The 24,939-nt window shown below is 41.1% G+C and overlaps 1 protein-coding gene across 2 annotated transcripts; it reads left to right on the top strand.

Moving 5' to 3' along the window:
* The first annotated feature begins 3,252 nt into the window (after positions 1-3,252).
* Positions 3,253-24,210, top strand: CLDN18 (claudin 18). 2 transcript variants are annotated; one of them, XM_083738101.1, is made up of 5 exons: positions 3,253-3,549; positions 18,232-18,396; positions 19,660-19,771; positions 21,312-21,422; positions 22,317-24,210. In XM_083738101.1, the coding sequence occupies exons 1-5, from the start codon at positions 3,330-3,332 to the stop codon at positions 22,456-22,458; spliced, it is 750 nt and encodes a 249-aa protein (XP_083594227.1). In that variant the 5' UTR covers positions 3,253-3,329; the 3' UTR covers positions 22,459-24,210. The 2 variants fall into 2 exon arrangements, with proteins under 2 accessions (XP_083594227.1, XP_083594228.1); XM_083738102.1 differs by lacking the exon at positions 3,253-3,549 and adding an exon at positions 14,827-15,127.
* The last annotated feature ends 729 nt before the right edge of the window (positions 24,211-24,939 follow it).

The raw sequence follows: 24,939 nt of genomic DNA on the forward strand, positions 1-24,939 counted from the left end.
AGTCCAAATCTTATAGCATGGCCCAGAGCATTGCAGGCAGTCCTTCCTTCACCCTCACCAAGATGGATATCCCCTTTCTTCCCCTTTCTTCTTCCCAGAAGCCACTTGCCCTCCCCCAGAGCAGTTACCCTGGCAACCTTCCAAATCTCCAGGCTCTGGTCACACCTGGGACAAGGAGTTGTTGAGGACCCTGAAGGATCTCTATTGTAATGCTAACAGCCCTGCTCTTCCCTCAGCCAGCCAGGCTGGTTTGCATAAGGCAGCCCAGGAATCCCCTTGCAGCTTATATTCTCCCTTCATATCACAAATAACCCCAAATCCTAGCATTTATTAATTTCCAGGGTTTAGCAGGATCCCCCCTATTTCTATAACAATAGGGTGGTACCTCAGGTTACAGATGCTTCAGGTTACAGACTTTGCTAACCCAGAAATAGTACCGCAGGTTAAGAACTTTGCTTCAGGATGAGAACAGAAATCGGGTGGCGGCAGTAGGAGGCCCCATTAGCTAAAGTGGTACCTCAGGTTAAGAACAGTTTCAGGTTAAAAACGGACCTCCGGAACGAATTATGTATGGCAAATCATTGAAAGGTATCATTGGCAACACAGACAAACCCTCAACACAGGAGATTCCCCCTGCCCCCATTGTCGGGGAAGAAGGAGAAGTCATGAAAACTGCGATGAAGAAAGAAAAGCAAGATGAAGTAGCGCAACAAAACGAAACAAAAATATGGCTATTGAACAGGATCCAGATTCAATTAATTCAGCTTTCCCCACTTGAAATCAATGGGCCTTGCATTATGGCTAACTTTTCCTTTTGATTCCAATGTGAACTTAAGTTCAGCTAACTTTGTCTGGATCAAACCCAAACCTGGTTCCAACAAGGTATAACATTTGTGTCATTTGCTTTAGCAAAGTAGAACACAAAGTTCGTGTCTTAATGTTCGAAGATAGTAAATTAGATCTAGACTTGCAGCACAATCTTAATCATCTACTCAGTCCTACTGACTTCAGTGAGGTTTCCAGGTAAATGGAGTTAGGGTTGCAGCCTAAATCGTGCTTAAGTGTTAGCCCATTGAAGTCAATGGAACTTATGTTAGTTATGACTCAACCCAAGTTGGTACATCAAACCCAAGGTGCAGTTATCACAGACTGAAAAGGGAAGCCTTCAAGAGTTGTGTGTTCTCAGAACCAATTGGCAGACTCAGACAGCATGTTTGTAGCTATGATTAAGGCAATACCAGAAAACTATTCAGAGAGAACTTCATCCTGTGTTGACCGATACCAAGAGTGACTTCATCTAGAATACACATGATGCTACAGCTGCTGACTTTAGGCTGAGTTGCACCATGTGATGTAGTTCTGATTTCAGACCTAGCCAAGTCAACATTGAGCTGTCTATTAACATTACTGAATTTTCCTGCCAGCAATTTCCTGTTATTTCCACCCCCCCAAAAAAAAACCCCTAAGATTCCAGCCAGCAGGACTGATATGTAAGTAAATTCAGAGGCAATTAAAACAAATGTGCACATTTATATTATATTATCAATACATAAATATGACACTTGGATGACAAGGCTTCTTGTAAGAATACACAACAGAAACACACAATATTGTATTACCTGAAAATCCTCAAAGTTTCAACACTTAATTGCTCTTTTTATGTTAGTAATAATACAAAGAAGCTTTCTTGCCACTACTGTCTAGCAGGTTTCCGCCCATATATCCCAGGGGTGGGGAAGATCAGGCTCTGTTGTCAAATGCAGGCCTCCAAGTCTCTCTAGGACTTTGCCACACACACATATCATTGCTCCTGCTCTGCACCCTCCTCTAGTGATTTTACCCAGCTGGGATGGGTCAATGAACTGTGGTAAGGCCTCTTGCTTGCTGGGATGAAAGATGGAGAGTGGTGTGGAGAGCTGTGGAGACACACTTCTTTCATATTCCTTCAAGCAGTGGCACAAGAAGGTAGGACAACCTCCCCTCCTCCACCAATGAACTGCCTTCCAGATGTTTTGGATGATGATGATGATGATAATAATAATAATAATAATAATAATAATAATAATAATAATAATTTATTATTTATTATTTATAGCTCACCCACTTGGCTGGGTTTCCCCAGCCACTCTGGACGGCTCCCAACAGAATATAAAACAGAATAAAACTTCAAACATTAAAAACTTCCCTAAACAGGGCTGCCTTCAGATGTCTTGTAAAAGTAAGGTAGTTGTTCATTTGACATCTGATGGGAGGGCGTTCCACAGGCTGGGTGCCACCACCGAGAAGGCCCTCTGCCTGATTCCCTGTAACCTCTTTCATTTGTCAGCTGCCTCGTTTGAGAGAGATAAAAGACATGGAGCCCTCCAATAGCACTCAGAATACTCAAACCTCTGCTGTTGTTTAAGACCACTATTTCCCCTTCTGTCCCCTCCATCCCTACTCTCCCCAACCTTCTGCTGTTGTTTTAAATTACCACTTTACCACTCTCAGTGTCTCTCACTTCTTGCTCCCATGTCAAGGCCACTGCTATTGTGCGACCTGCATCATCACCACCATCATCAATTATATTTCCCCAGCCACTCTGGGTGGCTTCCAACAGAATATTATTATTTTTTTCCATTTATTTGGTCTGCTTTAGTTTAAATTTTAGTGATGTTTAGGATTATTGTTTTGTTTTATAGTTCTGCAGTTGACTGCCTTGATAGGAATGTCTTAATGAAAGAAGGATATAAATAAATATGCTTTTAATAAATAAATGTACACCCAGAATCCACACGCAGATAGACAGATGCAACATTACTTGCAGAAGAAAGGAGGTAATTGCTGGAATAATGGGTCAAACCCCATATGTATTGGTACATTTCCCTGATTTCTAATAGGTAGCGAGAGTACTAAATTATATTCGAAACCTAAAGGGGAGGACATGTCAATGTTTTTATGCTAAATAACAACATTTTAATGACACGGCCAACTTCGCTCCTTGGTGTGTAAGCCCAACATTTCTGTAACAGAAAGGTGCCTGCAAGGCTTAACTAATGCCAACCCTTTTGAATTAGTCATGAAAACTATTCTCGAAAGGTAAATAGAGAGTAAGGCATTTGCAATATGGATAACAAATGGCTCCTGGTACCGACTGAGGCAAATAATCTAACTGAAACAGATAACAGGAGCAGGGCAAGTCTGTATGGCAGAGGCCAAATTTCCCTTCCTGTTAGTGACGTGTGCTGCCTCCTGTCAGTAAAAGCCCCATTTTGCTTGACAGGTACTCAGATGCGATCACAGAACCATCGGTACACCTTACAGAGTCCTTTTCAAAGCAAGTCGCCATCATGTCTGTGACAATGTGCCAGTCCGTGGGCTTTGTGGTGTCAATGTTGGGGGTCGGTGGAGTTATTGCCTCTACTGTCATGGACCAATGGAGCACCCAAGACCTTTACAACAATCCGGTGACGGCCGTCTTTAATTACCAGGGTCTATGGCGCACTTGTGTCAGGGAGAGCTCTGGTTTCACCGAGTGTCGCTCCTATTTCACCATCCTTGGACTACCAGGTAGGGAATATGCTGTACTCTCAATAGTGCAATTGAAAAGAGCTGGTGGGATGAAGCGACTCAAGACTGCTGTAGTCCTCTGAGAGAACTGGATCCTCTTATTTGCTCTTGCTCCCTTCCTCATAATATTATTCTCATTTCCATAGGCTTTAAGAAAAGGACGGGGAAGAAATTTGGTTTGGTGGGCCTTTTAATGCAAGCCTACTTAATTTGCGCTGCCCAGAGCAATATGAACTGGCACACACCTATCCTTCAAAATGTGCCCTTCTCTTAGTTTTGTGATGAAATAATGTTGACATGTATGTGTGTATTGAAATTCATATTTTAGTGAAAGTAATGTACAAAATTGCATTGTATTGGGGATAATTGCTTGCGTATGTTGGAGGAAATGCATACAAAAATGTGCATTTTAGGAGAAATTTGCATAAATATACTGACAAATTGCTGTGAGGACTTTTTTGCTTTAAAAAGTTGCAAACTGATGTGGAACTGTGGAGCACTGAACTTAAAGATTGGGAAAAATGAGAAACAGAGAGAAGCCAAATTTGACAGATCCGTCTATTCCCTACCTAGAGGACAGCATTTTATATAGTGAAATGTTCTGCTGGAGATAGTCATATTTCCCCCCTCACACTGATGCCCATATCATCACCAACACTTGCCAGGCTGGCTGATGTGGGGGCAGAAGTGCAGAAACATGGATGCAGAACTATCCAAAGGGATCAGGAGGTAGAAGGCAAATGACAAAAAACCCATATGACCTCAGTATTATTTCTAATGATGTGGGAAGAGGATGGTGGATTATATACATGTGTGTGTGTGTGTTTGACATTGAGAATTCAAAAGTACAATATTGCTTTTGTTCAATTTCCCCCCCACCATCCCAAGTCCACATGACCAATGTCATGTTGATTTTGGGAAGGAGGTATTGTCCTCCTTTCTAAAGATACCTCTAAAGGGAGGGTTTTAAAAGTTAAGAATAAAATATATAAGATAGAAGTCATATACAATCAATTAAATAAAAGCTACTTTCAGGAGACTAGATCTTTACCTCATGTTGTGCCAGGCCTTTGGGTTTTTCTTACCCCCACACTTCCTTATTAAATAGTGTAACGTTTAGTCTTCAGATGATTTAACATCAGATTAGAATTTTTTTTCCTTTTCTTTTTGGAAATATAATCTTTGCTTTCTATTTGTTCAGAGAAAAGGGGAAATCAAACCTCATTGGGGATGAATTAAAGCGCTTGACACCTGTCCCAAAGCGACATTATGAAAAGTCTTTTGTGTGTGTGTCTGTATATGAATTTTCTTTTCTTGACTGGAGCCATTGCAAAGGTATCCTCTTTGTTCTTCCTGCTCAGGCGATGCAGAAAACCCTCCACATTTATCATCCTCATGCCCTCCTTATCAACTGCTGAAGAGCAGCCTACAACTTAAGCCGTTGTTCTATATCTTTAATGCCAGAAACAGATTTTTAATAATAATAGCATGCACCTCCTGTAACATAAATATGGCGACTCTTCTAGTATTCTGCTAGAAGTACAAAACTGGTAAACAATTCCACCATTTTTATAATGGGTTTTTAAGATTTATCTGTACTTAATGACTTAGTTCTATTTGTGTTATATTGTGGTTTAGTTCCTCCAGGGGTAAAATGTTTAGTTAAGACTCTTCTGAACTTACCTATATAATGAGGGATGGGGTGTCCATACTGAATAGAAGCATCTGTCAAGTCAGTACCTAGTGTACTCCTCTTTTGCTGCTCTTTGTAGGTCTCTAGACTGGGGTGACCACTCATAGGAACATAGGAAGCAGCCTTATATTGAGACAGACCTATGGTCAGTCTAGCTCAATATTGTCTACAGTGATTGGCAGTGGATCTTCAGGGTTTCAGATCCTTTCCTAGCAGTACCTAGAGATGGCAGGGATTGAACCTGCGTGCTCTTCCACAGAGCTATGGCCTTACCCTAAGAGTCTTCCTTCCTAGCATGTAGGTACAGGAAAGGGAATGTTGGACAGAGCCTTTCTGGCATCTGCCTTAGATATTAGTGGTGGGGAAGATCCAGAAGCGGAAGACTGGCAGCTCTGCGTTTATGCTTTACTGTTATTTTTATTACAATATTTGTAATTCCAACATATGTCTTTTTGCACAAGCAAGTAAACATATCGATATTCGATGGGGAGAGCCAAACAATAAAAAGTGACAAGCAAACCCGACATTCCAATTTCCCTGTATTGAGTTTAGGAAGGGATGCATTTATCAGTGTGTGCAAAGAGCAACGGCAATGAGTTTTCTGCCAAAAGTGTGCTGTGTGGCGACAACCTAATCTGTGTGCTTGGGGTGTCAAAGGCATCTATGATACACTTACACATCATGGTCAGCTCATGTTTTCCTCTACAGCAATTATATCCATGGAGGAAAATAGCAATGTCTGAAGTGGCCCAAATGATTTCTTTGAAAACAACTGCCAGCAGTGCCTCCTACAACTTGTTTTGCAGGTAGTGGTGTGCTCGCATTGCTATTTTAAAACAGTAACACTACATTGTTAAGTAATGTAAGTTAACAGTAAGACTTACATTGGCTCCCAGTACGTTTCCGAGCACAATTCAAAGTTTTGGTGTTGACCTTTAAAGCCCTAAACGGCCTCAGCCCAGTATACCTGAAGGAGGGTCTCCACCCCCATCATTCTGCCCGGATACTGAGGTCCAGCGCCAAGGGCCTTCTGGTGGTTCCCTCATTACGAGAAGCAAAGCTACAGGGGACCAGGCAGAGGGCCTTCTCGGTAGTGGCGCCCGCCCTATGGAACGCCCTTCCAGCAGATGTCAAAGCGATAAACAACTACCTGACATTCAGAAGACATCTTAAGGCAGCCCTGTTCAGGGAAGTTTTTAATGGGTGACATTTTAGTGTATTTTTGGTCTCTGTGGAAGCCGCCCAGAGTGGCTGGGGAAACCCAGCCAGATGGGCGGGGTACAAATAATAAATGATTGTTATTATTATTATTGTTGTTGTTGTTGTTGTTGTTGTTGTTGTTGTTGTTGTTGTATTCTTTATACAATATAGTTAGATCTGACTAAAGAGTAAAGTTTGTTCTTGCTTTCACCATGTTAAAAACTGCATGTTATCATCCTACGAGGCAAAGTAGGTAATGTGAAGCATTGATAAAATTAATATCGGCAAAGTAAATGTAAGACTAGCTGTTAGCAGTAGGAATGAAGGAGCTTCCAAACCTTATAAAGCTTGCTTCCTGTCTTGGCCAAAAACTTATCCAAGGTACCCTTTCCTTCAGTCTCTTTCTCTCTTTCTCAATACTGGGATCAACAAGGAAGAGGAATCCAGAGAATTAGCCCAGGAAAAATTAATCTCACAGGCTGCCAGGCTTTGAGACATATGGAAGTAAGAATCCCCCCCCCCCAATTGTACCTTAAAGCTTTTGGTTTATCTTGGTCTCCACAGATCTTTCTGTGCCATGTGGTGCCCTATAGTTGAAGACTTTTTGAACAGGAAGTACCAACAAATGACTTATTTGATTTATTCTTTAATATATGTCTAGACAGCCCTTCACCGCTCAGAAAAAAACTCCACAGCAGATTACAAAGGGTTAAGTTAAAAATATTTACAATAAATCATAATTAGCCTGGAGCTAAACAAGCCAAAAGCAGATAAAAAATGCTAAGATTTGTTTTACACACATATTTTTAAAGCAATCATGAACTCAGTAACTTCATCTCTGGCCAACACAAGGCATTGGAGCCAACTACTAGGACTGACAGTTCTTTGTCACCCCAATAAAATATTTGAGCCCCCCCCCCCAAAAATGATGGACATTGCCATTCAAACGGTGTGTGTGTACCATGCCATATGATCAATTATGTGGGGTGGGGTTCTCCTGCCCCCCAAATATTTTATTTCAGTTGCCACCCCTTATAACAAGGATTAATGTTTGACAAAGCATGACTCCTGGTAGCATGACTCCAGTGTGCAAAAGGCAGGGGCGCATTATGGTGGGTGATGCAAATGGGTGTGTAGTATTCTGCATGTGGTACCACTAGAAACTACCCTTCGTTGCTTAATAATGAAAAACATGGCTGGAAATGTAGGAAGTGAATCATAGCTGATGGGGCAGAGTTGGGCAAGTCACTCATCCAGCCTCAGCCATTCCACTTTATAAGCAAAGAAAAACGATGGGTCGTTAAGATGGCAGCTTATGAGTCACCCCCCCCCCCAAAAAAAGACATAGGTTCGTATAAGCTTTGCATGTGCTGATATATAAGTATATATGGGAATTTAGAAATAAATGCTGAAATAGAAATAGAAATGTAATATAGTACATCTCACCTTAGGGGGGAAACTGGTCAAGTGACCCACATTCCTGCTCAGTCTGCCTCCCCACATGGTCAAGGGGCAACTGCATGGCCCCTCCACTTCCTTCTTAGGGTTATTCATCTTTAAAGAAGGCTTGGCCAGGAACAGCCTTCAAACAGAGGATAGGTCCTCTGTAAGGTAAGACGCACATAGGATAAGTGCTGCTGTGAACAAAATGAAATAGCTCTTATACACCACCTTCCACAGCCATGAGCCATTGTCCTTGAATGTGTGGGGGGTTTGTATTGTTATTTTGGTAGCTGTTCAGTGGAGGTGGAGGTGGTGTGATTATTATTATTATTTTAATGGCTCTGGGCACAATTGATCACTTGTCACACGGCGAGAGAAGAAGTCCATTTTCACCTCATGTGAAAAACAAAGCCGACTGCAAGGCAAAATATGAAATATTCTACCTCACTTCCCCAGGCACTCGAAAGTAGAAAAAGAACCACTTGGGAATAGACCTTGTGCTGAGAGACAGAGGAGACAAAGCTATCGCAGCTCTGCTTGGCCAAAATAATATCAATCTGCAAGCGTGGAGTGGTTTTGTGTGTGATTCAGCACTGTGTACATGTTTTTAATTAACTTGTCATCCTAAAGTGCTAACAGACCAAATCAATTAGCATGTAAATTCCTCAGCCGTGGAGGAGGATTCTGACACCCCCCCACCAGTATTTATTCTGTGAGTAAATGTAATATAAATGTATATACAAATATGTTTTACTCCAAAGTAGCTGGTAGTTGGTAATCATTATCAGCATAGTCTAATGAAGAAAGAAATGGCATACACCTACCCACCCACCCCCCAACAAAAAACTAAAGCAGCATGTCTAATAAAAATAAAAAGACTTTTCTCACTTATTGTATATAAATTGTATATTTTATGATTGTAATTGCTGGGGATACCTAAACGAGAAGAGCCTTGCCAGTGAGGCAGGTCCATGTTTTACTAGGGCGTTCTGGGTGTGTGATAGAGCTGTCTTTACACCATTTGCAATGAGTAATGGAGAACAATGTTTCAGGGAAAACAAGTAAATATAAATAATCAAATTGTAGCAATATGTCTTTCTCTAGGATGGAAAAGTACGAGATTGAGGGATGAGTTTACTCTAAGCCCGCCCCACCCATTTTTACATTACAGCCACCTCACCCGCTTGGACATAGTTAATGGGGCTGCCAGTATTTCCATTATAAAGCCCTATTTATTATTCTGACAATAGCAATTTATATTATGAACAATAGTGTCATAGTGAATAAAAACAGTAAGATTGGTGTGGAGCAGCCAGGCAACCCAAATGTATCACTGACATTTTGGTTTCAGTGTTTCTCCCCAACCCCCAACCCCACCCTGCCTTAATGCTCTCAAGTGCACCAAAAACAAAGAGTCCTTGGGATTTATTTTAGTTAAAGTTATTCTGTCCTTAGAAGTTTACTAAAATGGGAGAGTCTAGTACAAGATATTGCAAAAGGGAAGGTGTAATGGCAATTAATTGTGTCAGTCTTCAAGCCGTTGGTACTAGAGTAGGCATAATGTCTTACCTAGCACTACTCCAGAGTAGCATCTGTGGCTGGAGAACTATATCCTCAATTTCTGTTCCAACTGATCTCTTACAAAAATGTAATCAAGGTTTGATATACCATCAACAATTATCCCGGCTAGGTCCTATTCAGTCTTCCATCACCTACCCCATTTTACCATCCTGGTCCAGATAGCATAATTTATCAAGTTAGAGATGCCACAAAACTATCATATGACCGTTTCCTTCCAGATTTGTGATATTTTCATGACTTCCACAATATTTTCCATGAATATATCTCGTATCCATGCTCATAACAGTCACAACTTTCAAAAGTTCTCTTCCCTAGTCTGGTACTTCCCAGCACTGGTGCTGCTTTGAAAGATAGCTAGAAAATGGTGTGGTAGCTGCTTTATTTGTAAACCAAATGAAATATCATTGTATCTTGAACTCCAGCCTAGTTCATGCCATTTGTATTGATTGTAAGAAGATGCCAATTGGGTGCTGGACAAGAATGGTGACACATTTCATTTTTTATGGAGTCAACAGATCACCAACACCTCTAGATCCTTTTCAGCAGTGTGTTGGCTGCATTTTTTTAATTGAATAAACCAGTGAAGATAGAGGACTAATGCAGACTGAACTCCCTGCCTTTATAACTCTGAGGATCAGATGTATTACATGAACATATCTGATATGCAAATTAATCACTGGGTGGGCCCTGAAAAAGGTGGATTGGCACTTGACATGGTAAATGAACAAAGGCGACCCTAAGGCCTTCAGACTAAGGGTCTTTGTGTTTAGAGAGAAAACTCTAATTCATCCTCCAAAGCCATTCAGAGACTCCGATTACTGAAGTTTCACTCTTTGGGTTCAAGTCCACAGCATGAGAAGTATTGTACAGAAAAGGGTGGAGTTGCCTTAATTTCCCCCCAGTTTTTCCAACTGGATGTCATTCTGTGGGAGTATGCTATATTTACTGAAAAAGAAAGTCAACATGAGTTTCGGGTAGTTTTGTAGGAGCAGCAATGATAACATTGAAATGTTCCAGTGGGTGCAGTGATCAAATACACATTTGTCTGAGGAAACGGCAGATAAAAGGGGTGGGTGCTGCTGAAACTAGAAGTTAGGGTGTGGCTCAGTGGCAAAGAACAAGTTGCATGAATCTGGTTGCCTGTACTATAACACAGAATGAGCCAAACAAGTGAAATACAATTCATGCCTGGGATGACTGGTCCATAATGGGGACTCCTTGCCCCATCTTCCTGGAATAATCTCTTCACTGGATCATGGGATGAATAGGATCAATAGATTGGTGCTCACTGACAATCAAACATATATTTTAATAGGCTAACCTTGTCATTAGCATGAGAGTAACCTGCAGCCCTCTTCATGTTGCTGGACTCCAGTTCCCATCAGACACAGAAAGAATGGTCAGGGATGATGTGAGATGTAGTCCAGCAGTGGTGGACCTTGGCGTCGCAGATTTCAGTGGCACCCTGTGCAATGCCAAAATCTGCCATCCCCCATATCCAACATTCCCTTGTCTGCTAGCTTGTGCAAAAACAACAAAAATCCAATGCTTGTTGTTTAGTCATGTTCGACTCTTCGTACCCCATGGACCAGAGCATGCCAGGCACTTCTGTCTTCCCCTTCCTCCCGTAGTTTGGTCAAACTTATGCTGGTAGCTTTGAGAACACTGTCCAACCATCTCGTCCTCTGTCGTCCCCTTTTCCTTGTGCCCTCCATCTTTCCCAACATCAGGGTCTTTTCCAGGGAGTCTTCTCTTCTCAAGAGGTGGCCAAAATATCGCAGCCTCGGCTTCAGGATCTGTCCTTCCAGTGAGCACTCAGGGCTGATTTCCTTAAGAATGGATAGGTTTGATGTTCTTGCAGTCCATGGGACTAGTGCACTAGTGGAAGCTAGTTCAGCAACAGCTGGTTCTTGTTGCACAACAGTAGATTCTTAGGGAATCTGCTGCACAACAATCTTTGGCAATGTACTTTGGTAATGTACTTGTGTTTTCCCTTGTGAAATAACGTTCCCCAGCACAATTAGTACACTGGATGCAACCCAACTCAGCTAGATGGTGTGGTTCTTTATCATGCAGCCTCTTAAACATCCAGCCTCTTAATTTTTATATATTACCGGGATGCCCGGCCCACCTAGGCAGTTATTACCGACATGTTTATATAATAGCCTATACATACTAAGCTCCTTGTAAATTATCCCTCCTAATGATAGTTTTCATTCAATTTACAATGAGAATATTGTATTGATTGTGTCTGTTGAAAATAAGAGTAGCATGACTGGGTAAAAGCTGGATTTGTTTCTAGGTCAGAGTTGAAGTAAATCAGTTGCATGAGTGTATTAGATCAGAATTGATGAGCCCAGAGTCCAGAAGGCCTCTGTAACTCACTGCCGTGCATCTGGCAGAGCAGCTTGGCAAATTTATATCACTCCCCAGAGCCATTTACCACAGTGGAGAAATGAAATTAATTTCCTAATTCTTACAGCCATTCTGCCTTTCTCAACAACCACCTATAAAACGGCTGTTCTCCCTTAGCTTGTATGACGGCATTTCTAAACGAAGCCACCATTGGTACGTTCATCCACAACTTGATAAACTATGATTCATAAAGCTCTAGACAAGAGCCATGGCCATTCACTCCTTCCTTGTTTCTTCTCTTTCCTTCACTCCTCCCTATACTCACAGACTTTGGCACAGAGATTCCAGCTTACATTATGCCAGTGTTCTTTGTGATGTCTGAACCAGAGAACTCTGGATTGATGTTGGTTAACAAAACAGAATAATAAACCAGGGGGAAGAGAGGGGAGGGGCAATGAAGAAACACGTGGCCATAGGACGTATCCATGGTTTATCAGCTATGGCTTTTTATTCTGTGAACTGCCCTGAAATCTCTGGGTATAGGGTGGTATAATAATAATAATAATAATAATAATAATAATAATAATAATAATGGAGCCATGGGCAAGTGTTCAAACACAGCCACAGTGCGCTCGATTAGGGCTGAGGTTCTGCTGCTATGGTCATCTGGGAAATAATGGAAGCAGAATTATAGATGGGTGACCTCTTTGTGTAGGTCACTATTCCACTTGAACCAATAATTAAGTTGTGCCATCAAGTGTCACTTTAGGCTGGTTTCTCAGTGAGCATAAGGATGCTAAATCTCCTCTCCTGTGTATATGTTCCCCACCTGTTAAGGTCATCCCTAGTCATTTTTCAAACCCCAAACAGCTTTACCACATGTTCTGAGAGCAGGCCCTGGGTCCTACTGAAATATTGTGAGGTATCCTGGGACATGCTTTTGGATTGCCATCTGCTTCACAATGGCTTCTAAAAATGTTGCTGTCCAAAACAGTCACTTGGGTTGTTTGTATAGTCAGGCCAGCCTTGTATCTCCTGTGCACAGAGGTTTATTGTATTTTCAGTTGTAACTTGTAGTACATTTATGGCAAAAGGCTTCATGCCCATATTACTTATTTCAAGAAACTTTGTGGCTCTTTGGCAGCATTGTGATTCACAAATAAACCCACTCAGGTCCAGTTCACATGTAATGGTGACCCGTGGTTTAAAACAAACCATGGGTTACTGCTGGTGCGTTCTGCTCAATCATATCTGCCCATCCCTTCAGGGAAACAAACCAGAGCACAGGCATAACCAGAACAAACCTAAGATTCTCTTCATGGTTCTTTAGAGAGAAACAAACCTTGAGTGCTGGTTTGCATGTAAATGTAAGCTAGTTTATTTCTTCTTGGCTTGGCACAGGGTAGAGAAAGGTGGTTGTAATCGAGACGCATGCACTAGCACGTTGCTTGTTTGCAGCACAGCATGGTTTATGGCTTACTATCATATGCAAATCAGGGCACACACTGAATGAGTCCCAAAATGAGCTGGGATGAGAGATAAATGTTTTGCGATTAGATTGCACCCGTCTTAGTTTTACCCTGGATTTTCCAGACACTTTGTAACAATAAATTGTTCCTAGTTAAGTACTGTAGTATCTCAGATTGTTCTGCCATTCTGAAATACAATAGTTATTCCTGGGACTAGACAGGCATAGTGACTAAGCTATTCACCATTTGATACGCTTTAGACTGGAATGGAAATGGCACCAGCCAAACTATTTACTCCGTTTAGGGCTATGGTTCGGAGACATTTATGCTCTATCCTTGCTATGGGCATGTTGGTGCTCACCATGGTACATTTATTTAAATGTTTCATATTTTGTTGGTGTTCTTTCAGTCCTCCTCCCATGAATGTAACAGATAAAGGGGTTGCACAGTGGTAACGATTAGGTTAAGGAAGCAATTTATTATTCTAGGGGTGCAGCCCGAGACACCTTCCTCATTGTTAATTCAGTAGAATGAGTCACGGTATCGGGTTGTGTAACAGCTTTTTTGAAATGTGCAGGGCTTACCACCCCACCCCCAATTAACTTTCGGCGTTAATCAGCACCAGTAGAACCTCTCATCTACTAAAATAGAGCAAAAGAACTGTTTTACCTTAGTCCAGCAGCCCTGTCTTCATCCCTGTTTCATAATGGATGAACTCAACAGCAAGAGTACAAGAACAACACATAAATCATCAGAGCCATTTTATTCCAGCCCTACCATTAGGTAGCAGATGATGGGAGAAGAGATCAGAGACAAGGAATTAGAGGACAGATCTGCATGAGCCATTGAGTTTGCCTGATACCTTCTCAGCTAGCCTGCTATGTTCAAGCAAAGTAGACGGTCCTTTGAATAGCTTTCCCAAAGAGGGAGCATTATCGCTTCTCCTATTCTGAAAATGAGCAGTTTTAGAGTGTTTGCAAGGAATGAGTTTTATACCTTTCGTGGTTCAAGAGAGAGATCTAATTCCAAGTAAGGAAGAAGCAAACAGTCACAAAATGCAATGTGATTTTTAAATATATATATATATATATTAAAGTCCCACTTCACATAACAATCGCTAAAAGTCTACAATGGAGTACACTTTGATGATGCTGATGAGAGCAGGTCATTTTGGAAAGCACTGAAAATATAGCTTGTAATGCTGGTGTTGCCCTCAGTTCCTTTCGTCTCATTGGAATCAGCAACATGTCAGGTACATGGAATAAGCAAAGCTGAATAACAGGGGTAAGAATGAGGGGGGCTGATCATGTGCATTATGAACAGATTGTTCAATGCAGCTTGCGGGTTGACCTCCATTAGTCCAACAATGACTCTTTGGCCAACAAGGGCTTCTAAGGGACAAAGGCACCAGTCTTCACTCCCGCCAACCCCAAAGCACACATCAAGCAACAGAACTGAAACTGCGCTATCTTGCAAAAACACACTGAGTCAACAAAGCCTGTTAATGGAAACCATCTGATAAAGGCAGCCACTGTTGGCTGGTACAGTGAATGGGACTTCACTGCTTCCTTAAGCTTTGCCAGTGGTGTAGTGGCTTCTGATTGCAAAGGAGGTCTCATGTCCACTACAATTTGCCAAGTGTTGGGCTTTGTGGTCTCAACCCTGGGCTTCGCTGGCTGTATTGCGGCCACGGCGATGGATGCATGGAGTACGCAGGACTTATATGATAACCCAGTGACAGCAGTATTCCAGTACCAAGGCCTCTGGAGGAGCTGCGTCAGTCAGAGTTCGGGTCTTACAGAGTGCCGGCCTTATTTCACAATCCTTGGGCTTCCAGGTATGGACCAGGGGCTAGCCAAGTGAGGCTACTCCAGAGATGTGACGAAAGCCAATGATTTGGCTAGCAAGAAACAATATTTTAAACAGCTTGCTAATGTAAATGGAGACTAATATTGACTGCAGTGATGTAGTTATAAATGTAGAATCAATTGCTGTGAATAAAACTGTCACACAGAGGATATTAAAGTGCACACATCATTTTAAAAGATCATATTTTATGGTTATGGGGAAAGGTGCCAGAAACCCAGAGTGAAAACTAACCAAACTCCTTTTTGGAGGATAAGCAGCAGTTTCTACCCGCCAGACCAAGACTAACTCAGTGTGTATTTGGGCACTGTGTATTTATTTGAATGAACTGATTTGATATCATATCTTGGATATCGGTGTGCACACCCACCAATGAAAGAAACAATTTCCCCACATGACAGTAAATAGGTTTAATCCCTCCTTCCACTGCCCGCTGGTAAGTAATATAGATACTTGGCCTGAACATGTTGGGAGGAGAAAATGTTGTTTCTTGTTTTTGTGAAGAACTATTCAGAAATTCTGGTTTTAGTATGCTGTTCGGACACAATAATAATAAACATTCAGGTATCATTCTGGCCTTCTTCTATTTCTGAAATTTTAGTGGAACTTTCTGTGGTCAAAGCAATGAGTGTATTTAGCAGGGTGTGTACCTGTTGGAAAGTAGATAGGGGCAAAGTTCTGTTATCAAGAAAGGACGTGATTTTAACATCTGGGTCAGTGGAAATAGGCCGCAAATACAGTAAGTACAACCATAAAATGACTTTGGAATAGACAGACATTCAAAAATATTAAATGAAACATATCTGGTATGTCATGAATTATATATACTTCACATTTTGAAAATCACATTTCCAACTTTTGAAATCAAGTTTTCAAGTGAGCAGGCTTTACATGTCTAGGGTGAAACTATGGTAGTATGATTTTAAGTTGATATAATTTTATATTTTTAAATTGCTACAACCTGCCCTGGGACCTTATGGTGAAGGTGGTCAAAATATTTATTTATTTATTTTACCACCTAATTATTCACATCACAAAGCAGTGTACATAAAACAAGGCCCAGGATTTCTTTTTATCATAAAGCCAAACAATACCTTTAGATCCCTGCTGGAGCAAAAAAAGTCTTAGCCATATACTTGAAGTTCCACAAAGAGTGTGCATGTCTAATGTCAGTTGCGAGGGAGTTCTATAGGCTTGGGCCCATGACACTAAATGCACATCAGCTAATAGTTATGTGCTATACATCTGAGACACAGGGGACCACCAACAGGGACTCCCCCCTAAGATAGCACTAATGGGGCTGGGTTATAAGGTGATTTAAGAATACAAAGTGGTCCTAGATATGCATAGGTCTTTTGGGGGTTTTGTTTTTTTAAGGAAGATTAAATGTAGTTACGGCCAAAATAATACGTTAGAACACCAGTCATATTATTTTAAAAATAGCATTCAAACTTTCAAAATATGCCAATCTATTCTCATTATGTTTTTGGTTTTCATCTATGGTTCAGATGTGCTTTTAAGTTTCTGATCTTGGTAAAACAGGAGCCACTGAAAGGAATTTTGAGGAACTGAAAGTGGAACATAATACATAGCCAGATCATGCATTGCCTTTCTTTTTGCCTCCTTCTGTTCTGTACACAAAACATGTAGTGATCACCCTTTGGTACTTATAGCACTTGCCCAGGAACTCTTGTTTCCCTATGTGAAGATCCCTAGTGAAGATCAGGCCTGAGCTGATGAATGGGGGTCTGAAAATGCCTGGATTGTTAATATTTGTGTTCATGCGTTGACTAATTAGACCACACCTCATGACTCATTTACCAGCTGCAGCAGATAGTATGGCAGTCAGTAACAGTTTGCAAAACGGACTTCTCATAACACACGGTAATAGGGTCTTTAGATGGTATGGCAAATATCTTGTTAATTGCTTCCTGTTCAGAAACCTTTCGCCATGGAATTACTAAAATAGATTAAACAAACAAAAAAAACACACCACAAACAAACAAAGTAAGTATCAGGTTTAAGGTTCTTGTTTTAACCTTTAAAGCCCTATATGGCCTAGGACCCTCGTACTTATGGGACCGCCTCTCCTGGTATGTCCCATGGAGGACTTTATGGTCTTCAAATAAAAACATCTTGGAGATCGTGGGCCACAGGGAGATTAGGCTGGCCTCAACCAGAGCCAGGGCTTTTTCGGCTGTGGCCCTGATCTGGTGGAACACTCTGTCACAAGAGACTAGGGCCCTGCAGGACTTGACATCTTTCCGCAGGGCCTGCAAGACAGAGCTGTTCCACCAGGCCTTTGGCCAAGGCACAGCCTGACCCCCTCCTTCTGTAATCCTCATAGAACTCTAGCCCAATGGTTGTCATTAATTTGACTCTGAATTGATTGTAGAATGAATTGGTTTTAGAATGTATTTCAATTAATTGATTGTGATTTTATGGAAACGGTGTTATTTTTACTGTTGTTAGCCGCTCTGAGCCTGGCTTTGGCTGGGGAGGGTGGGATATAAATAAATTAATAACAACAACAACAACAACAACAACAACAACAACAATAATAATAATAATAATTCATATGCTGCCCATCTGACTGGGTTGCCTCAGACACTATGAGTGGCTTCCAAGAAATTAAAACACAGTAAGACATCAAACATTAAAAGCGTCCCTAGATGTCTTGTAGAAGACAGATAGTTATTTATTTCCTTGACATCTGATGGGAGGTTGTTCCACAGGGCTGTTTCGACTACCGAGAAGGCCCTCTGCCTGGTTTCCTGTAACCTTCCTTCTCGCAGTATATATGTTTCTTGGAGGAAAAGGGTTTGAAAGGTTGACTTGAGTCAGAACGGGCCAGCTTTCTACAAGGCAGGGGGAAAAACGACAAAACACATGAGAGAGTAGATGTCACAGGCACATTATCTAAATGTCAAGGGCCATATCCACAGGGAACAAACTGAAGTCCTGTTCTGCTCAGAAAGAACATGTGTGCTTCTTGATGTTTGCTCAACAGACATTAATATTATCCCTTTGCTACTCATTTAAATGATTCCTCTCCTCCCCCCATGTGTTTTGCAGCGATGTTCCAGGCTGTGAGAGCTCTGATGATTGTGGGCATCGTGCTGGGTGCTTTTAGCCTCCTGGTGGCTATTTTTTCCCTGAAGTGTTTACGGATCGGCAATATGGAGGACTCCGCCAAAGCAAACATGACTCTGACTGCTGGAATCATGTGCATTGTAGCTGGTGAGTGATGGTTCTTACTGGGGCTCCACAGTGCATTCTGTTCTGGAAGAGACAATTGAAATAAAGGGGTTGAAAGCATTTAACAAACTTACAACAAGGGACTAAAAAAGTTTATAAGCAGGCATTGGAGTGCATTCAGATGGCACTTCATTCCATTTTCCAGACATTTCCTTACCTGTAATTTTTCACATTTTATGTAATATTTCACACAATGTAAAAGCCACTTCTGGAACTCGAGTGGAATCTAGTGGAAATTAAGCACTCATTTCTATGTTAATTGTTTCCAGAAAAAAATATATACCAATGTGCAAACCTATTAACACAGAAAACCACACAAGTTTTGCATTGTAATTTTCCACAGTTTTCACATGACAATATCTGGGGCTGTATCCCGGCATACAGCTCTTTCCTGCTGTTTAAAATTTAGTCTGATGTGGTATATCAATTAAAAAAACCCATATTTCAATACTGAAATGGGAAGTTGGGGAGAGGTAGTACCTCTGGTGGGGGGCATATTATGCCCCCTTTGGGGCAGCTTGTCCACCTTTGGTCCCACCCTGCACTCAGCTCTATCTGTGGCTCCTAGAAGCTGTCAGGATGTGACAGCAGCCACACCCAAGGAATGGTTTTGACTGGCCTGCTAAACCAGACGAGGGTAGCCAATGGGTCCTGAACCTTCTGTGCGTTAGGGATTTCCCTTGCATGTGGAGACAGGCTCCTGCGAATTGAGCAAATGAGGCCAATAGTGGATCCAGGGAAGTCACTTCAGAACTGCAAGCACAGCGGTTTGACTTCACCCCTGGAGGTGCACTCCATTGTCTCTTGAGACAGATGGATGCCAACCATTTCCACAATGCAGTAGGTGCAGTATGCAGTATAATGAGAATGTTAGAAACTGGAACAGAAGCACTAGAATCACAACCAGCAAAATAAACGCTATCCCTTGGACTCTCCTTAACTATACTAGTGCAATAAACTGGGTGTTCTGTTGCTTAGGTGCAACACCAGCTCAATATTACCACTTTGAATCGAGGACACTTGCACCTGACCCTACTTTTTACATTTCTGGGTAACATAGTTTAAGATATCTAACTTGGTATAAATACACACCTGCAGTGAAAGGTAGCAGCATTCACACACCTGGGCATTGATGATATTATTCTATGGATTCCTGTTTCGAAAGTAAAATTAAGTTTAAAAATCTGGCCTTGACCACCTTGAATTCCATTCTGGTAGCAAGTAATGATCCTTTCTCTCTGACAGGTCTCTGTGCTATCTGTGGGGTATCTGTTTTTGCCAACATGCTTGTTACAAACTTTTGGATGTCAACAGCTAATATGTATCAACCAGGAATGATGCAGACACTCCAGACAAGGTAATTCTGGGTCATGCACAGCATTAACAGTTGTGTGTGTGTGTGTGTGTGTGTGTGTGTGTATGTGTGTGTGTGTGTGTGTGTGTGTGTGCAGCCACTTGTGTGCTTTGTTCATGACATGCCTAGCCATAATGATGAGACTTAAGGCATAACTACACAAGAGGAATGAACTCTTCACTCCTGGAAATTGTATTCTGTGGGAGGAGCTATTTTCAACACCTTCACCAAGCTACAATTTTCAGGATTCTATGGTTCAACCCTATTAAACTGATACAAAACTGATGTGCTCTGTAGTCTAGACTGGCTTTATAAGTTAGTGTCATCTTCTTTGCCAAGCATTAACTGGATTCATTGGTAATACCATATATTCAATGTATGCATGCCAAGTCAAGTGTATAAAAGAATGTCATGGATCACACAGTAACAGAGGGAACTACTTTATCCTGGGTCTATAGCCCAGTTTTGTCCATATAGCCCAATATTATACATTCTAATTGGCCACAGTTTTATGAGGTGCTAGACAGAGGTGTTTTTCATCACCTGTTAACTTATCTTTTTTTAATTTTTTTTAAATATAATCTGGAGATACCAAAACCCGAAGGCAGATCTGCACCATACATTCAAAGCACACTAAATCCACATTTGAAGCATATGACACCCCCCCAATAATAATAATGAGAAGTGTAGTTTCCCCTTTACAGAGCTACAATCCACAGCTTCATCAACAAACAGCATTTCCCAGGATTCTCTGGAGGACATCATGAGCTTTAAATCAGAACTGGATGTGTTTAAAAAGTCTGGCGTGAATATGCACTGAATTAGGGACCTCCACCATGTGCTGTATCACAGAGCAATGGTTCCTCTTCGCAGTAATGTGGACTAGCTAGGTCCACATCGTGTCGGTGGAAGGCATGGAATGAGTAGGTTGGGATTATAAAACATGGTGCAAAAGAAGTCAGTACATTGGTCGGTTAGATCAGGAAAACAAACAAGGGGGATAGAGGCAGGGTGATGACAGAGACAGACTCTACTATAGGCCATGGCTGCAATGATATGCCCCTCCAACTCCTTTTGAACAAATGTCTTTGCCAACCCCCGCACAAAACTCTTGTTTCAATTTAAATACCAGAGGTGATGCATTCCTTAATTGGAGGGATACAGGTTTCCCATACCTGGCTTACCCCTTAACAAAGCTTCATTTTAAATACCCTTTCTAAGAAGAAGAAGAAGAGTTTGGATTTGATATCCCGCTTTATCACTACCCTAAGGAGTCTCAAAGCGGCTAATAATATCCTTTTCCCTTCCTCCCCCACAACAAACACTCTGTGAGGTGAGTGAGGCTGAGAGACTTCAGAGAAGTGTGACTAGCCCAAGGTCACCCAGCAGCTGTAAGTGGAGGAGCAGGGAATCAAACCCGGTTCACCAGATTATGAGTCCACTGCTCTTAACCACTACACCATGCTGGCTAAGCAGCATATTGACTTGAGTAAGACACGTGGACTTGAGTAAACTAAGTACCATCACTCACTTTGTTTTCCAGATACACATTTGGGGCTGCCCTGTTTGTGGGATGGGTTGCTGGAGGCTTGGCCTTGGTTGGAGGCATTATGATGTGCATCGCCTGCAGAGGACTGGCACCTGAAGAAACCCAGTGAGTGCCTATACATATTCATGGAACTGTTGTAATGTGGAAGGGCAAGACAGATCCTTTTCTTCATTCTCCAACTTAAAAGGTGGCAGAGTGGCCACACTAAATCACAGGGATGGAGGAGAAAATTGACTCAGTTTGCTTTTGAAGTTGAACTTACCAAAATTGAACTTTCCAAAGCAATACATGAACTGGAACACAGTTCTCTAGCCAAGTAATGTATAGAAGAAACATGTGTATATTAGGAAAATGCACATAAATAACATAAAAATGCATTAATTTGGCAAAATTGCATTGAAAAATGTGTATACCAGGAGAACTTTGTACTAAAATGCTGGTAATTTTTCATGATAACTTTTTATTTCCCCCCCAAATGAATGTGGACAACTGAACATTAGACTGGAGAAATGAGAGAATAATAGAATAATAGAACTGTAGAATTGGAAGAGACACCGAGGGTCATCTTGTCCAATCCCCAGCAATACAGGAATTTCAACTAAAGCATCCAAGACAGATGGCCATTCAACTCTGCTTAAAAACTTCCAATGAAGGAGAGCAGACCACCTTCTGAGAGAGTCTGTTCCACAGTTGAACAGCTCTTACCATCATACTTCCTGAGAGAACCTGAGAGAAACCAAAATTGTCAGATTCACCCATCCCTACCTACATGCATAATGAGAAAACCACCAAGCATTTCATAAAATGGTTTCTTTCATAATGATTGAGTCTGTTCTACATGTTACTGTAGTGAAATAGAAAATGGATATTTATGGAGCTTACCTAATTGTATTATATTCTTCACTAAGTAACAAGGAATAGAACAGATGATTCTGAGTAGTCAGTTATCATAGACAGTTCCACAAAGTGACACCACTTTGTGTTTTATTTGTGTTTCAGTTACAAGGCCGTGTCCTACAAGAGCGCTGGATATAAGTCTGGAACTGGGTATGAAGCCAAGAAGGTCCCAGTAGTTGAAACCAATACTATCAAAAGTGATGACGGGAGACGTTCCTATCCTTCAAAATATGACTATGTATAATCTCTTCCTAAACCTATGGTTTTAGACCAAAGCAACAGCAAATTCCTAACTTGAAGCCTTTCTCAAGTCTGTTTTCTTATTTTCTTTGGTTTGGCTTGCTGTTTATAAATGTTCTTTTAATATGACTGTGTATAGTTCCTGACATTATAAAGACTTCCATAAGAACTGTTCCCTTCCGCTACATTTGTTATAATAGCAGTTAAAGACAGCTGAAGAATTGGCTTACTAATGTACTTTTTGTTGTTTCTTTTAATAGATGTAAGTAGATGTTTAAGACCAGAACATTACTGCAATGTACAGTGTTGAGTTCATGTAAAGTTCATGCATTGAGACTTCATTCAGTGTTTGGTTGCCCTTGATGAAACAAAATGAAATACGAGGCTAAAACAACACCATTACACAGAGGCCAATTAAAAATTTAAAAATGTTAAAAACTTAATTTCATACAGTACGTAAAACTGATCTAATATAAATTTCTGAAATAACCACCACCTGCTTACTGAATTCCAGAGGAAACAAAGTTACAATTGCTTTCTTCCCCTTTCATTAAATTCATCCTCTCTTGAACAGCCATATGAGCTTATACAGAAAATCCTCATATATAATAGAAATATGTCAGATATTTCTTAGAGCAAACACTTCTTTTATATATTTGAATACACTATCTGTCATAAGAAAACCAGCAATATCCTTCTGACTTTGTGGCAAAGCACAGAATTTACTGCCACTCTTACATTTCAGTCCTGATAATTTGTGCTGGCAAAACTGCCTTGTCACAATGGCACCATACCATATTTTTCATGAGATCACACTGCTATGCAATGCCTTGAGATAGTAACCAACAACCAGAGGAATCTGGGCCACATGACCTTGAGCAGAATCATGTCATGTCACCCAGAGATGAGGAAACTCCGGCTGTTGTTGGACTCCCAACTCCCATCAGCCTCAGCCAGCATGAACAGTGATCAGGGATGATGGCCCACAGTCCAGAGTCACATTGCACTCTGCTGTCATTCATTACTGCCAGGGTTAAAGAAAAGAAAATTGGCCTAAGAAACTTTTGTTTTTGTATACTAATAAATATAATACACTGTTGCCCAACTCTCATTCTGTCATTGTTATATCTAACAACATCCAAAGATACACTGCTCTAATTCTAATATAATGGTTTCTTAATCCATTGAATAGACATTACAAGTGATCCAGAACCCCAGTAGGATTACTGTGCAGGTGACACTTGCAAGCCAGGTGAGTTTTCACCTTGGCATCCATTTAGCAGGTCAAGGTGCAAGAACTGAGAAAGTTTGATCACCACAGAAGTGGTACATAAATGACAGAATGGCAGCTACTACCAGCATCTGTGTTAAAATACTCAATTGGATGGAAGAAGCTATCTTTCACATCTCATGGGTAACCAAAATACAAGTTATGTTACAGCAGAAGTCTCATTAAGCATAGAAACATGTAATGTATACTGATCATCATCTAATATTCTTTTAGCCCAGCAGCGCTAATAAATACTGGAAGGATTTATGTTAGTAACATTTGACATTTAGTTTTTAGGCATTTATGGCTTGTTGCATAGTTCTTAAGACCTTTTGCATGTATTTTTTCTTTTTTTAAAAAAACCCCTGACGTGTGTATTTTTAATTTAATTAACTAGATTTTCACAAAGCCCACCTATTGGTTGTATGCCTGTTTCACTTGTTTATAACACTGATTTATTTCTCATTAAAAGAAAATACTTTAAGGTTTGCCATTCTTTTTCTTGTTACTTGCTTGTCACTTGGGTCTTCAGTAACCTGTAGACTCGGTACAGTGGTGCTACCAAGGCAAGACATTGTTCCAGGTCTGTACTCAGCAAAATGAGCCTGAGCTTCTCCCCCCACCCCAAATGCAGGGCGGGTTTATCACATTTTGAAGTAGAATCAAAGAACGAGAGGGCACTTTTTTAGAGGAAGGGGTCATAGCTGAGTAGCAGAGCATCTGCTTTGCATGCAGATGCTCACATTTCCTTGGCATGTCCAAGAAGGGCTGGGAGAGAACCCTGCCTAAAACTCTGGATAACTACCACCAGTCAGTATGGACAATACTGACATAGATGGACCAATGGGCTGACTTTCTATAAAGTAAGGCCCACTGTAAGACCATTAAGTCCGGAATCTAAAATTATCCAACTGAGCTGCTGCTGCTGCTGCTGCTGCTGTACTGCATTGTAAGAGTTTCACAGTCATTTCAGTTTTATTCCAGGACAAAAGAAAGAAAATGGGGTTTTGCTCTTCACGTCGTTTGTGAAAGCACATTATTTTCCTATTGGGAAAGTTCTTTACAGGTGCAGAGAATGGCACTCCAAATATTGGCACCCATTGCTTATACAAAAAACACCCCTGCAAATATCAATCAACAAACCAAGTGACCTTGATCCTACACAATACTAAGACAAATATGATGATCCCAGCAGAAATGTAATTTTTGGAGGCC

Source organism: Podarcis gaigeae, assembly GCF_964106915.1.
Source record: "Podarcis gaigeae genome assembly, chromosome: 5".
Classification (NCBI taxonomy): Eukaryota; Metazoa; Chordata; class Lepidosauria; order Squamata; family Lacertidae; genus Podarcis; species Podarcis gaigeae.